Source organism: Engystomops pustulosus, chromosome 4, assembly GCF_040894005.1.
Source record: "Engystomops pustulosus chromosome 4, aEngPut4.maternal, whole genome shotgun sequence".
Classification (NCBI taxonomy): Eukaryota; Metazoa; Chordata; class Amphibia; order Anura; family Leptodactylidae; genus Engystomops; species Engystomops pustulosus.
Window position 1 is genome coordinate 125,522,772 of NC_092414.1, and position 13,378 is coordinate 125,536,149.

Genomic DNA, 13,378 nt, shown 5'->3' on the forward strand with positions numbered 1-13,378 from the left:
GAAGAAGTGCCTGCACCACAAATTAGAGGGCGTTCCAGTTCTCAGTTGGACCGTGCGCCAGATTTAACATGCAAAGCCCGACAGAATTGTGTTGCACACCCTATGTAAAAGGTGTGCCAAAAAATTGGTGCACTCTATCGGGGCAATGCAGGGAGCGCCAGATTCATGAAGAATGGGCGTTAGAAATCCTGAATTTGGTGCACCCTGCAAATCACACAGGCAAACTGCATTTAGGCCAGTTTGCACTGTTGCTAGTACATATTATGCTGCATATTGTACAGCATATTATAGTATATAACATATATTTGATGTATATATACTGTATGTGTATGCAGTGTAAGATGTGTGCATATATGCTGCACCTTTGTTTATGGCATTGTACGTGGGTGTATATGCTCTAAATGTGTGGGCATAAGTGTATTAACCCCTTAACGATGAGGCCCTTTTTAGTTTTTGTGTTTTTATTTTTCATTCCCCACCCTCAAAAATCTATAGCTTTTTTATTTTTCCATGTACAGAGCTGTGTGATGGCTTGTTTTCTGCGTAACAAATTGCACTTTATATTCATGGTATTTAACATTCCATGCCATGTACTGGGAAGCGGGAAAAAAATTCCAAATTCTTGTGGGTTTGGATTTTACGGCTTTCACTGTGCGCCTTTCACAAATGACATGTCTACTTCATTATTTTGCCATATTCTGGCACTAATAACTTTTTCATACTTCGGTGTATGGAGCTGTGGGTCATGTTATTTTGTGCAACTTTTGATAGTGTTTTCAATGCTACCATTTTTAGGACTGTAAGGCCTTCTGATCAATAGATATTGAATTTTTAATATTTTTCAAAATGGCAAAAAAGTGACATTTTCGACTTTGGGTGCTATTTTCTTTTACAGGGTTAAACGCAGTGAAAAACCATTATTATATTTTGATAGATCGGGCCTTTTTGGACAAGTCTATACCTAATGTGTTTATGATTTTTACTGTTTATTTATATTCATATCAGTTCTAAGGAAGGGGGGGGTGATTTGAATTTTTAGGGTTTTTTATTATAACTTTTTTTAATTTTTACTTTCACCATTTTTCAGACCCCCTAGGGTACTTTACCCTAGGTTGTCTGATCAATCCTACCATACTATAGTAGCAAATAGCACATTTTACTGAATGGGTTAAAATAAGACCGCCACGGGTCTTCTGAAGAATGGCAACCGATCGCCGCTCCCTGATGACGTCACGGGGAATGACTATTGTCACGATCGAGGGTGTTACAGGTAAGCCTTTGCTGCAATATGCAGCAAAGACTTACCGGCTATGGAGAGGGCTTAGCCTGTGAGCCCTCTTCATGTACCCGCACCCGACATGTGCCATACTATTACGCTGTGCATTGGGAAGGGGTTAAAAAAATGTATATCTAGCACTCTGGAACTTTGTATACAAGTGCATTGTAACTTTTTCATGCTATACAACAGCCTTTCAACTACGATAGAAGCAGATACTGCTCTTGGTCTTAGCCAAAAGGTAGAGAATCTTGTCACTCAACAACAGTGCTACCACTTCATTCAATATCTATTGGACAGAAGGTCAAGCATGGCACTCCAAATTTCCTGTTACACGTTACACTTGCCTTTCATTTGCATTTGCTAACTCCTTTTGCAATTCTTCTACTTTTTCAGTTTCTTCCCGCAAGCTGTGAAGGAGTTTGCTCACTGCCAGTTCTTCTGATTCCATGGCATGTTTTTCATCATCAGAACACCCTGCTCTGAAAAATAAAATTTTACCACTTAATTTCTTTATTAGCAAAAGAATAGGTGTCACATTCTAATAATGGTACACAAGTAGTAATGGCATTGTTATCATATATGAATGTGAAGTTTTAGAACTTCAAATAAAACTAACAGATAAAACCTGCAACTGGCAGCACCTATACCAGTGGTGGCGAACCTATGGCACGGGTGCCAGAGGTGGCACTCAGAGCCCTTTCTGTGGGCACCCAGGCAATCACCAGAGAGGACTCCAGGTATCTTCCTGCAGTCTCAGACAGCCCAGGACTTGCTGTGCACAGAGCTATTTTAAAGTGTCAGCGCTACCTGGGACTACTGGAGGGGTGGGAAAGTGTGAACAGATCTGGATTTATCATTGTATCTCCTGCTCCGGCCTTGACAATTTTTCCTGTTTATGGCATCCTGGAGGGAAGTTACAATGATCGTCCAAATTTCTTCTATTTTCTGCTTAATTGGTGTCCTCAGGGTGATGATATGAATGAAAGGAGTGACAGAGCAGGGAGTATAAATCACAAACTAAATGTCTTTGTTGGCACTTTGTGATAAATTAACGGGTCTTGGTTGTAGTTTGGGCACCTGGTCTCTAAAAGGTTCGCCATCACTGACCTATACCATTGATCCAATTATAACTTGTTATGAACAGAAAGTGAAGGAGGGTAAATAAAAGTTGACACTACATTAAAAAAACTGGACTAACATGTCTATGTCGCTTCTTCAAAGACACAGGAACTGCCGGACGAGGATAGCAGCTGGGACATTCCCAGCTGCAACAGTTACAGGAGTCGCCCCCACATTTAACATCCAAGGAAACCATAACCCCAACACCCAGCATTTCCTCTGGCCCGCAACACCAGGACATAGCCTTATCATCTGGGGGATCTACATCCCCAACTCCTCCACTGCCAGGGGTCTATTCTGACCCACAGCAACAGCCACCAGGGTTTAACCCCATGCATTCTGAATTCCAGCTCCTAAGGGCCCTTCCTATGAGACATGACCTTAACTCTGTTATTCAGAGCCTTGAATAACAAGGAGAGAGGATATTGAGGAAGTGGCTACTCATACTTTGAATGTTGAAACTGGGACTGCAGAGTTGGATGAACGTATTACTGCCATCGAACTGACTGCATCGAACACTTGACACATCTGCTGGATGACTAGCGAAACCACATCAGGTGTAATAATATATCCATAAAAGGTCCACCCGAAAACCCATCCGCTGATAACCTGGCTGTGTGGGTGACAGGCATCTTAAATGACGTCCTGTGTCGCCATGCAGACTCCGATAGTGTCCACTATCCCCTCTGTTCTTTGTCTTCTCTCTGGAACCATTCCTCCGCTATGTTTGCGAAAATTCAGTCCCGTGCATGCGCTGTTGTCTGCTCAATGAGGAGCCACACTAAGGAGCATCTGGATGCACACTGCAGAGACAAATAGATGACCTACTGTGCATGTGAGCAAATTGCCAAGAGCCGGCTGAAGTCACCGACTCTCAGGCTGGGTCGAGGAGCGGAGGCAGGCCGGAAGCCTGAAAAGTGAAGTGAATAATTAATAGCCCAAAGAGATTCTGGTGACGCTCCCCTAAGCCCCTCTGGCTCATTTGAAAATCTTAAAAATAATTTTACTACAAAACGAAGGTAAAATAAAGGAACAGCGGATACAGATGGGGGGAGGGGAGGCACACAAAAACATGGAAAATGTCTTTGGTTTATGTACCTAAATCTAAATGTGGGTCTGGAATAAGGTGGATAAACACAAGTCGTATCTAGTTATAATAACAAAACATAGATATGATATGCCACATAGTGATATGCCCTTACAGGGGTTCCATTACAAATGTTTTATTGCTTCAGGTGTATCAATAAACAAAGATACAATATAAAATTTAGTAATTAAATGCTTATTTAAAAATATTTTAAAAAAACATGAACAAAATAATATGATTTGTCTTACCTGTATGAAATTATACCATTTTTAGTTTCTGCTTCGCTTAGTGTATTCTCTTCTGCAGCAATATCCTTTCCCTATATAGTCAAAAAACATTTTTCATTGGGGTATCATTTTTGCTCATAGGAGGTCACATAACAAGCATAGGATTGCTTAGCTTCTCTTCAATAATATACATCAGATTATAAAAGACTGTTGGATTTAGGACAAGTTTTTCAGCACAAAAAAACAAATAAAGTCAATACTCACCTTTCCAACGTCCCGGCAGGTCCTCTTCTTGCTTATGCCAGCAGCAACTCCGAGTCTGCTAGCCGCGCACACACTATGACATCAGCCGCTGTTAACCTGCTGCTGCTGGAGGCAAGAAGAGGACCTGCTGGGGGGCGTCGGAAAGCTGAATATTGACTTCATTTTTTATGTGATAGGCATACTTGGGGCTGGCTGACTATATACTGGGGGCTGGCTTATTATATACTGGGGCAGGAGCTGGCTATATCCTGGGGGCTGACTGACTATATAGTGGGGGGGGGGGGTAGGGGTAGCTATCTCTATACTGGGGCAGATGGCTGGCTAGCTATATACTGGGGGGCAGGAGGGCTGTCTGGCTGGCTATATACTGGGGGCAGGCTAGCTATATACTGGGGGGCAGGGGGCTGGCTAGCTATATATTGAGGGGCATGGACTGGCTTGCTATATACTGAGGGGCATGGACTTCCACCATTGCATTTCCCACTCTAGGATTATGCTTGAGTCAACAAGTTTATATTCAGCTTATATTCTGGTTGGTTTATACTGGAGTGTAAACAGTAAACGTAACACTTTGCATTGGTTTGTGGCAACCCGTATTGTATATAAATTAGCTTGTATACAGCGTTCAACTCACTGCAATTCGGATTTCAACAAATGAGTCTTCTGATGTGCAACTGCTGAGTTTTATTTGTAGCTCTGAAATTATCCCAAGAAGATCAGCCTTCTCAGCCTGAAGACGTATAATTTGAGTCTTCAAATGTTTTATTTCTTCTTCATTCTCAACAGAGGAGCAAGTTGGTGTCTATAAATTAATAAAATACAAAAGAAATGTTCAGTTTATGGCTATTAAAATATTATGTATACACTGCACCAGACTTAAAATAATAATGCTCTAGAAAGAACAGTAAATTATGAAAATAATGATGCTGGACTACAAATCAAATGTAGTCTGTATGCCTTATTTTCTTGATAAAGTCCATTTGGTAGCTTTGCAAAACACAAATGACCTCGAGGTGTATTTATAGTCTGTTAGTATCCTAACACATTGAATTATTCTAATTTTTAGAATACCAAACACAAATTTAAGGATTTATAAATTAAAAATTACTTCACCAAATTTGCTGAAAAACAAATCCTCTTGTGCAAAAAGTGTATTTGGGGAAATGCAACACATACACAAGGATTTTTTGGGGGCATTGCTCAAAGAAAAGAAGACCCATGTTTTAACCAGGATACTACAATACAAAATTGATGGCCATAGCACCAATACCAAGCTGAGCTGTCTATAGCACAATGAAATACATATAGCCAGAAGTAACTGAGCATTTGCACCTATAAGCAGGGCCGGATTAAGGTTGGTGGGGGCCCAAGGGCACAAAATATGGTGGGGGCCCCCATTGAATGAAGTCCAGACAGGGAACAGCAATCGTTATATACCATTCCCCAGCAATAACTATATACAGCTCCCCCAGCATTCACTGTATACAGCTCCCCCAGCATTCACTGTATACAGCTCCCCCAGCATTCACTGTATACAGCTCCCCCAGCATTCACTGTATACAGCTCCCCCAGCATTCACTGTATACAGCTCCCCCAGCATTCACTGTATACAGCTCCCCCAGCATTCACTGTATACAGCTCCCCCAGCATTCACTGTATACAGCTCCCCCAGCATTCACTGTATACAGCTCCCCCAGCATTCACTGTATACAGCTCCCCCAGCAACCACTATATACAGCTCCCCCAGCAACCACTATATACAGCTCCCTCAGTAATCACTATATGCAGCTCTCCCAGCAACCGCTACATACAGCTCCCCCAGCAATCACTGTATACAGCTGCCAGTAATCACTATATAAAGCTCCCCCGGCAACCACTATATACAGCTCCCACAGTAATCACTATATAGAGCCCCCAAGATTACCTATATACAGTCCCACAGCATTAACTATAAACAGCCCCCTATAGTAACTATATACAGCCCCCTATAATAACTATATACAGATTCCCTATAACTATATACACCCTCTATACTAACTATATACAGTCCCCCTATAAGAAATATACACCCCCCCTATAATAACTATACACAGTTCCCCTATAATAACTATACACAGTTCCCCTATAATAACTATATACAGTTCCCCTATAATAACTATTTACAGTTCCCCTATAAGAACTATATTCACCCCCTTATAACTACATACAGTCGTAGATTAAATAATACAATTGTACTCACCCTCCATCTTCCTTCTCGGTGTCGGATGTAAACAAAGATGGCGGCGCCCTGCTACAGGTGGCTCCGTGACTGTTGCGGCGCCGTGACGTCACACGCACGACATCACACTCTGCGCCTTGCGTCGGGCGCTGCCATTTTTGTTTACATGCTATCGTCTATGGCAGATAGTTACCTCGTTCTGCCATAGACGAAAGGCAGGCATCATCCGAATCGCCCACATTTGGTGGGGGCCCCTTAAAGGGCAAAGTGGTGGGGGCCCTGGGGCTCTCGCCCCGGGAGGACCCCTCCTATGATCCGGCCCTGCCTATAAGCCTTGACATGAAGCACTATTTTTCAAGGTTACAGGGTGAGCCAAGAGATTTTAATGACAGGTACCTCAGTGGACAGGTTCTCTTTTTCTTTTAACTGATGTATCTCCTTCCTTAATAATTCATTTTCATTATTTAGTTCCAACAAGCGCTGATTTGCTTCTGTGTATCCAGGTTCAGACTGTGCATGTTCCTCCCGCAGTTTTTCTCTCTTTAAAAGCTCTTCAAGGCGCTCCTTCATTTCTTGATTTTTCTGCTTCATAGTTTCTACATACAATTAATAAGTATATAAAAATTATTTTAAAAAATTACAATTAAAAGGTATTGTCCAATTGAAACACGATATCAGAGGACAGTCAGGTAACAAACAGATTGTTTAAGATTCTTAATACGATTACTACCAAAAGGGGTTTGAAAGAGTTTTGGTCTCTCTAGAAAATGCACATGTGTGAAAACATTCGTTATTATTAATATTTTTCATTGTGAAAAAAATGTGTTTAAGACTTACATATCGTCCAGAAAAAAAAAAATGACATAGCACCTATTTGCCCAATCTGGGGCTGCTTACATTGTGGTAGGTCCCACAGCAGAAAGATCCCAGTTGCATGGGTTCTGGGACATACAATTGAGGAAAAAGCAGCAGCACTCTGTTGTAATGCAGTGAATCAGGTGTTCTCTTTATTCATCAGAAATACATGAAACAGTTCGAGAGTTGCTGCTTTTTCCTCAATCAAGACACACATATATATCATGTCTTACAATATGTAATGATTTACAAAGAAGGACATTTGATACCGAAAATATATAAACAAGTTTTACTAATCATGTGGACAATTTCTTAGTTACCCTTCAATTTATTGTTTTCCACAAGAAGTTCCTTAATCTGCTCCAGCATATCAGTGTCACTTTTATTACAAAGGCTTCTACTCTGTGAAGGGTCCACATGTCCATTCACCACCGCCATCCCTACAGGTTGGTTAAAGTACTGTTCGGCCATCACAATCCTTAATAAAACAGAAAACATGATATTTAGTCCATGTATTTATTATATAAACATAAAACCCACTTCTATTTACAAATGATACTACTTGTACAATGTATCCCTTGTTATAATGTAAGGCTGACTATTGGCTGGCTGACAGAATGCACCTCCCACTGATTCTGGATACTGCACGTATATATGGCAACATATGGTGCACATGGTATACAACCCTATTTTGCACGTTTCCATAGATTTCTATGGGGCATGCGGAACGGAAATACATGAGAAAATAGGAAATGCTCTATATTTTTATACAACTCTCTTCCGGTATGGTAAGATATGGTGGGCAATATGGCCATGTAAATGGATGCCCATATTGCCCATTGAATAGAGTCGTATGCTACCTGTAAGTATGTCTTTATATACTACCGTAAATCACACATTTGTGTGAATGCAGCCTAACACTGTGACATATGATCTTATGGTAATCCTCTAGTGCTACAACGTCTATCTGAAGATAAGGAAACACGTTGAGGTTAATAGTACGTCACATGTCGGGTCCCGGTACATGGAGAGGGCTCGCGGACCCTATCAAAATATGATAATGGTTTTTCACAGCGTTTAACCCCGTAACGGAAAATCGCGCCCAAAGTCGAAAATGGCACTTTTTGCCACTTAAAAAAAAATTAAAAACTCTATAAAAAGTGATCAAAAGGTCGTATAGTCCTAAAAATGATAACATTGTAAACGTCATCAAAATCCGCAAAAAAACAACACCACCCACAGCTCCATACACCAAAGTATGAAAAAGTTATTAGCCCCAGAAGATGGCAAAATCCCCCCAAAAAAAATTTGTACAGGAGGTTTTAATTTTTTTAAATGTATGAAAACATTATAATACCTATACAAATTTGGTATCCCCGTAATCGTACCAACCCAAAGAATAAAGTAGACATGTCATTTGGGGTGCACAGTGAAATCCGTAAAATCCAAGCCCACAAGAATACGGCACAAATGCGTTTTTTTTACCAGTTTTACTGCATTTGGAATTTTTTTCCCGCTTCCCGGTACACGGCATGGAATATTAAATACCACCATTTTGAAGTGTAATTTGTTACGCAGAAAATAAGCCATCACACAGCTCTGTACATGGAAAAATAAAAAAGTTGCAGATATTTGAATGTGGGGAGTGAAAAATGAAAACGCAAAATCGAAAAAGGGCCGTGGCGGGAAGGGGTTAATGCTGTTATTACAGTCTTTCAGAATCCTACATATAGTAGGTTATGAAATCTACTCAGATGCCTTAGAATTGCTGAAAATTAATGAAGTCATAACTCTTTGTAAGGATATTTCAGTGAATTTTTGCTACGAAGCTTCATACCACTAACCTCTGGCTTAAATGGAACCTGTGCAGAGACAGGAATAAGTTAAGTTTCAGTTCTAAAATCTCTAGAATAATGAAACTTAGAAGAATAGTCACCAGTCTGGTGTCACATGCTCACAAAAAATCTCTCTCTTAAATATGGAAACAGCATCCTGGCTTCAAATTTGAAAGGGGTCACATTGCAAACTCGGCCCTCTTTTTTGAGCATGCAGAACACGGAAGTCTTTTTAGAATTTGACAACAGATATTAGAGACTGGTTAAAGGGAAACCACATTTCACTGAGGAAATGTTCACAGCAAAACCTAGGACAAAAACAAAACAACAAGCCTCGGTAAAGTAACATTAAAGGGGTTTTCCCTTGAAAGAAAATTCTCAACAGTGATGTTAACACATTAAAGATTATTTTTAACCCTTGCGTTTAAAGCATGTGTTTTTAAAAAGGAGATTTGCCTAATTACATTGTTGTCAACAATGTTTTTACAAAACACATGTGTTGATGCTTTGTTAACACAAGTGTTAACATGATGCTTACATATACATTTTTAATGTTTTGTTAACACATGCATTAACATTGCATTAGTGCTTGTGTTTTGTTAAAAACAATGTAATTAGGCAAATCTCTTCTTCAGCTGTTGGAAAACACATGCATCAAACGCAAACAACACGCAATGTGGGACTGCAGCCCTAATTCTCAATTTTACTCAGTGTTACAGCTGTTTTAGCTCCTATCACTCAGTGGTGGTTAGTGCAAAATTCCAGTATGTGTGTGGGGACTCTCTAAGCAAACACATTAGGGCAGATTTATCAAGTGTCTGAAAGTCAGAATATTTCCAATTGCCCATGGCAACCAATCACAGCTCCCCTTTAAAATATTCATGAGCACTGGTCAAATGAAAGCTGAGCTGTGATTGGTTGCCATGGGCAACTGGAAATATTCTGACTTTCAGACTGCTTGATAAATCTGCCCCATTATGATTCATTTTGTTCTGTGAGCTGAAAATGTGGTTAGATGGTCAGTGTACAGGTTTATCTACACTTTAATTTACCTTCTGAATATGTACTAGTATCTGACACATAGAAAGAGAGAGGAGACAGATCAGAGATGATGAGATCCATGAGATTCCTTTTGCACATAATGACACAGTCGGTACTGCTACATCTATGCTATTCCCCAACACACTAGATCTGCTGTGCCTCCCCAGATAATAACTTATCAGTCCGTAGCTTGTAGTTTTCCTCACACTGCTGCCGGCAGGAACTCAGATTCTGTGTATCAGTGTGTATCAGTGAGTGAGCTCTGTCCTGGACTGCAGGGGGGTGGGGCTAGACTGCAGGGAGCAGAGAGAGAGAGTCGCACAGAAATTCAAGATGGCTTCCCCGATCCTAAGTCAGAAGTTACATGGTCGTGTCTAAGGGCTACTGAAATGGTGTATTGCCTGATACCTGACACAGGTTGGAATTATATCTGTAAAATGCTGAATTTTTGTTAATAACAGGGAATTAGAGAATGTATTATTTTGTTATCCTGAGTACATTTAAGAAACTTGTCTTCTTGGGAATACCATTTTAATTATTGTGCACAGATTGGCTTTTCAGTTGCCTCTCTTTACTGACAACTTTTTCAAATAGTTATGGTCTCAAGTTACAATACTCATACTGAGATATAGTTTCTGGCCACCAAAATTTAAAAAGTAATAGACACGTACAGCAAACTATTACATAACCACAGACATACTAGAGATTAACCCCTACTGTCATAGGGGGCAATGAGAGTCAAAGTTCAAATTCAGTTATGGAAAGGTTTTGAAAAATGGATGCAATAGGTAAAAAAAAAATTCACCAAAATAAATGCACGGCAAAAGTAAACTGATTGTGTGTCACAGCCAACCCTGTTAAAATGGATAAGAGATAAGTGTCAGATTGCAGGTAGTTTGACCAATCCTAGCATTTGGAAGAATTAGGAGCCAAAGTCCCCCTGAATGTGGACAGAGGATTAATGTCTGTGGATTCTGTTAAAAGGGGTCTGCCAGCTCCCAAATCAACCTATAAATAAAACTAGCAATGTGCAGGGTACATTAGAAATTTTCCAAACACAGCTACTTTTTCCAAGTGATCTGCTAATTTAGATAAAATTAATGTTTTATTTTTATAAAAATTAGCTTTTTGGAGCACCACTACCAATGACTGTACCTTTACACAATGATTGACATCCCAAGCAGAAAGAAAGTGTATAGACAAGAATAATTAGATCTCCATCAGACCTGCCCCTTCTCTTGGAATGCCGAAGTACTAATTTGCATAAAGTTGAAAACTGAAGATTATATATATATATATGGAAATCTGATTAACTGCCCTACACATTGCTGCTTTTACCTGTGGTTGAATTGGGAGGTAGCTGACTCTCTTCAACCAGGGTGCTGGTTACCAATCACATACGTTTTCCATGGGAATACATATGTGAAAGGGCCGAGCCCTAGGCGTTTGCATTGCATATGTAAATTTATGGATGCACCCCGAGGTAACCTTAGCTTGTGATCAAGGCTGAAGCCTTTGGAATGCGTCAAAAACGCATCAAAAAAGGTGACGCAACGCATCGTGTGAATATGTCCTAAAGAGGATCTCTCAGCTCTTCTGACATACAGTATCTATTTAATGACCCTATATTATATATATATATATATATATATATATATATATATATATATATATATATATCTGAAGCATGCTGCATTCTGCGCTTTACCATTCCTCTGTGATTCCTCCTGGAAATTTATAAATAAATGACAACTAGGGGTGTCACAGAAGTTACACCTCAATTTATTAGGAAGCCTAACAAAGAAAAGACACAAGACGTAGTTATATAAAAGAGACGCTCCACAATTGTTATTTCATTGGGAATACCAATATTCAGTCAAGCTATGTTCACATTGCACTGCCTGTCTGTCATGATACCTTTATAGTCTTCCATATTAATAGAAGAATAGAATATCTATATATAAATATATATAAATAGAAGGCTTTGTATTTAGACTTCATTTTTTTCTGTAAAGAAAAAAAATCTTTACAGTTTGGGAAAAGTTTGCTGTCAGGACAATGATCAGGCTGCAGTGATGCAACCATGATGGCTCTGTTGAATAGTCCTATATAATTATTTCACCTATAAATGCTTCTCCTGCATACACTACATAGAGTAACAGGAACAGTAAACTCATAAACCCTTATCATAGATGAAGGTATTTTACACCAATAAGGAAATAAAGCACATTACAGTGGAGTTTCCATGTGATGTGTTATCACACCCAGCTCTGTATGACTCATAAACATCTCATGTGACTCCTATGACTGTTATACATGCATTATGTGTGACTCCTATGACTGTAATACATGCATTATGTGTGACTCCTATGACTGTTATACATGCATTATGTGTGACTCCTATGACTGTTATACATGCATTATGTGTGACTCCTATGACTGTAATACATGCATTATGTGAAACTCCTATGACTGTTATATAAGTATGATGTGTGACTCCTATGACTAATATACATGTGACTCCTATGACTAATATACATGTATGATGTGTGATTACATACATGTATGTTTTGTATGTGTGACTCCTATGACTTGTATACGTGTATAATGACATGTGACATGCATAGCAGGACATCTATATATGCTACCATCCATGACGTGTCCCCTTGCCAGCTGTCATGTGATGTCGCACAATACCTTCAACAATCAAAATAGTCTTAAATAGAAAAAGTTACAAAAGAAGCCACAACTTCCTTGGTCCACATTCATTTCTACTATTATTAAGCTGTAGAAGAAAACCTACATTTTAACCTACATTTGTACTTCTACATCGCTCTGGGCTACAGGCACACTGCTATGGAAGCCGACACCGGTATGATGAGGGCACATAACTGAGATCAATACCCGATCCCATGTAGGCAGGTAGAGGGATGACGAAGGGTTATGTGGTATATATGTAGTAGGTATGTGCTATGGGTGAGGACAGTTATTAGGTGTAATACTAGTGGCTACACTGGGGCAGTGCGCGGCTCTCACCTGCAGCCTCCTCGTCCCTGAACTGTCACCTGGCGCTGTATTTCCTGCTGCACTACAGGACCTCCGCTGACTTCATGATCATGTGACCAGACTGTTGTGTGGGAGGAGCCACAGAGTGTACAGCAAAGTGCGATGTTGTTACACAGCGGCGGCTGCGACTGCAATTAGGGAACTGCGCAGATTGTGTTATAGGAAGATAGAGAGAAGTAGGGTGCAGGCAGTGTGAGGTAGAGAGAAGTATGGTGCAGGCCGTGTGAGGTACAGAGAAGTAGGGTGCAGGCCGTGTGAGGTAGAGAGAAATAGTGTGCATGCCCTCTGAGGTAGAGAGAAGTAGGGTGCAGGCCGTGTGAGGTAGAGAGAAGTAGGGTGCAGGCCGTGTGAGGTAGAGAGAAGTAGGGTGCAGGCCGTGTGAGGTAG

The 13,378-nt window shown here is 40.2% G+C and overlaps 1 protein-coding gene across 3 annotated transcripts in view; it reads right to left on the minus strand.

Moving 5' to 3' along the window:
* Window positions 1-13,121, minus strand: part of OPTN (optineurin) — a 34,869-nt gene extending 21,748 nt beyond the window's left edge. Inside the window, exons 1-6 of one of the 3 annotated variants that reach the window (XM_072147340.1) lie at window positions 12,962-13,121; window positions 7,370-7,527; window positions 6,591-6,790; window positions 4,611-4,778; window positions 3,734-3,804; window positions 1,624-1,758 (exon numbers count right to left, since the gene is read on the minus strand). In XM_072147340.1, coding sequence (XP_072003441.1) covers window positions 1,624-1,758; window positions 3,734-3,804; window positions 4,611-4,778; window positions 6,591-6,790; window positions 7,370-7,520 — 725 coding nt within the window. In that variant the 5' untranslated portion in view covers window positions 7,521-7,527; window positions 12,962-13,121. Of the gene's footprint in view, window positions 1-1,623; window positions 1,759-3,733; window positions 3,805-4,610; window positions 4,779-6,590; window positions 6,791-7,369; window positions 7,528-12,728; window positions 12,917-12,961 lie in introns of those variants that run through there. The other 2 variants (XM_072147338.1, XM_072147339.1) reach the window with 2 other exon arrangements.
* Window positions 13,122-13,378: the final 257 nt, after the last annotated feature.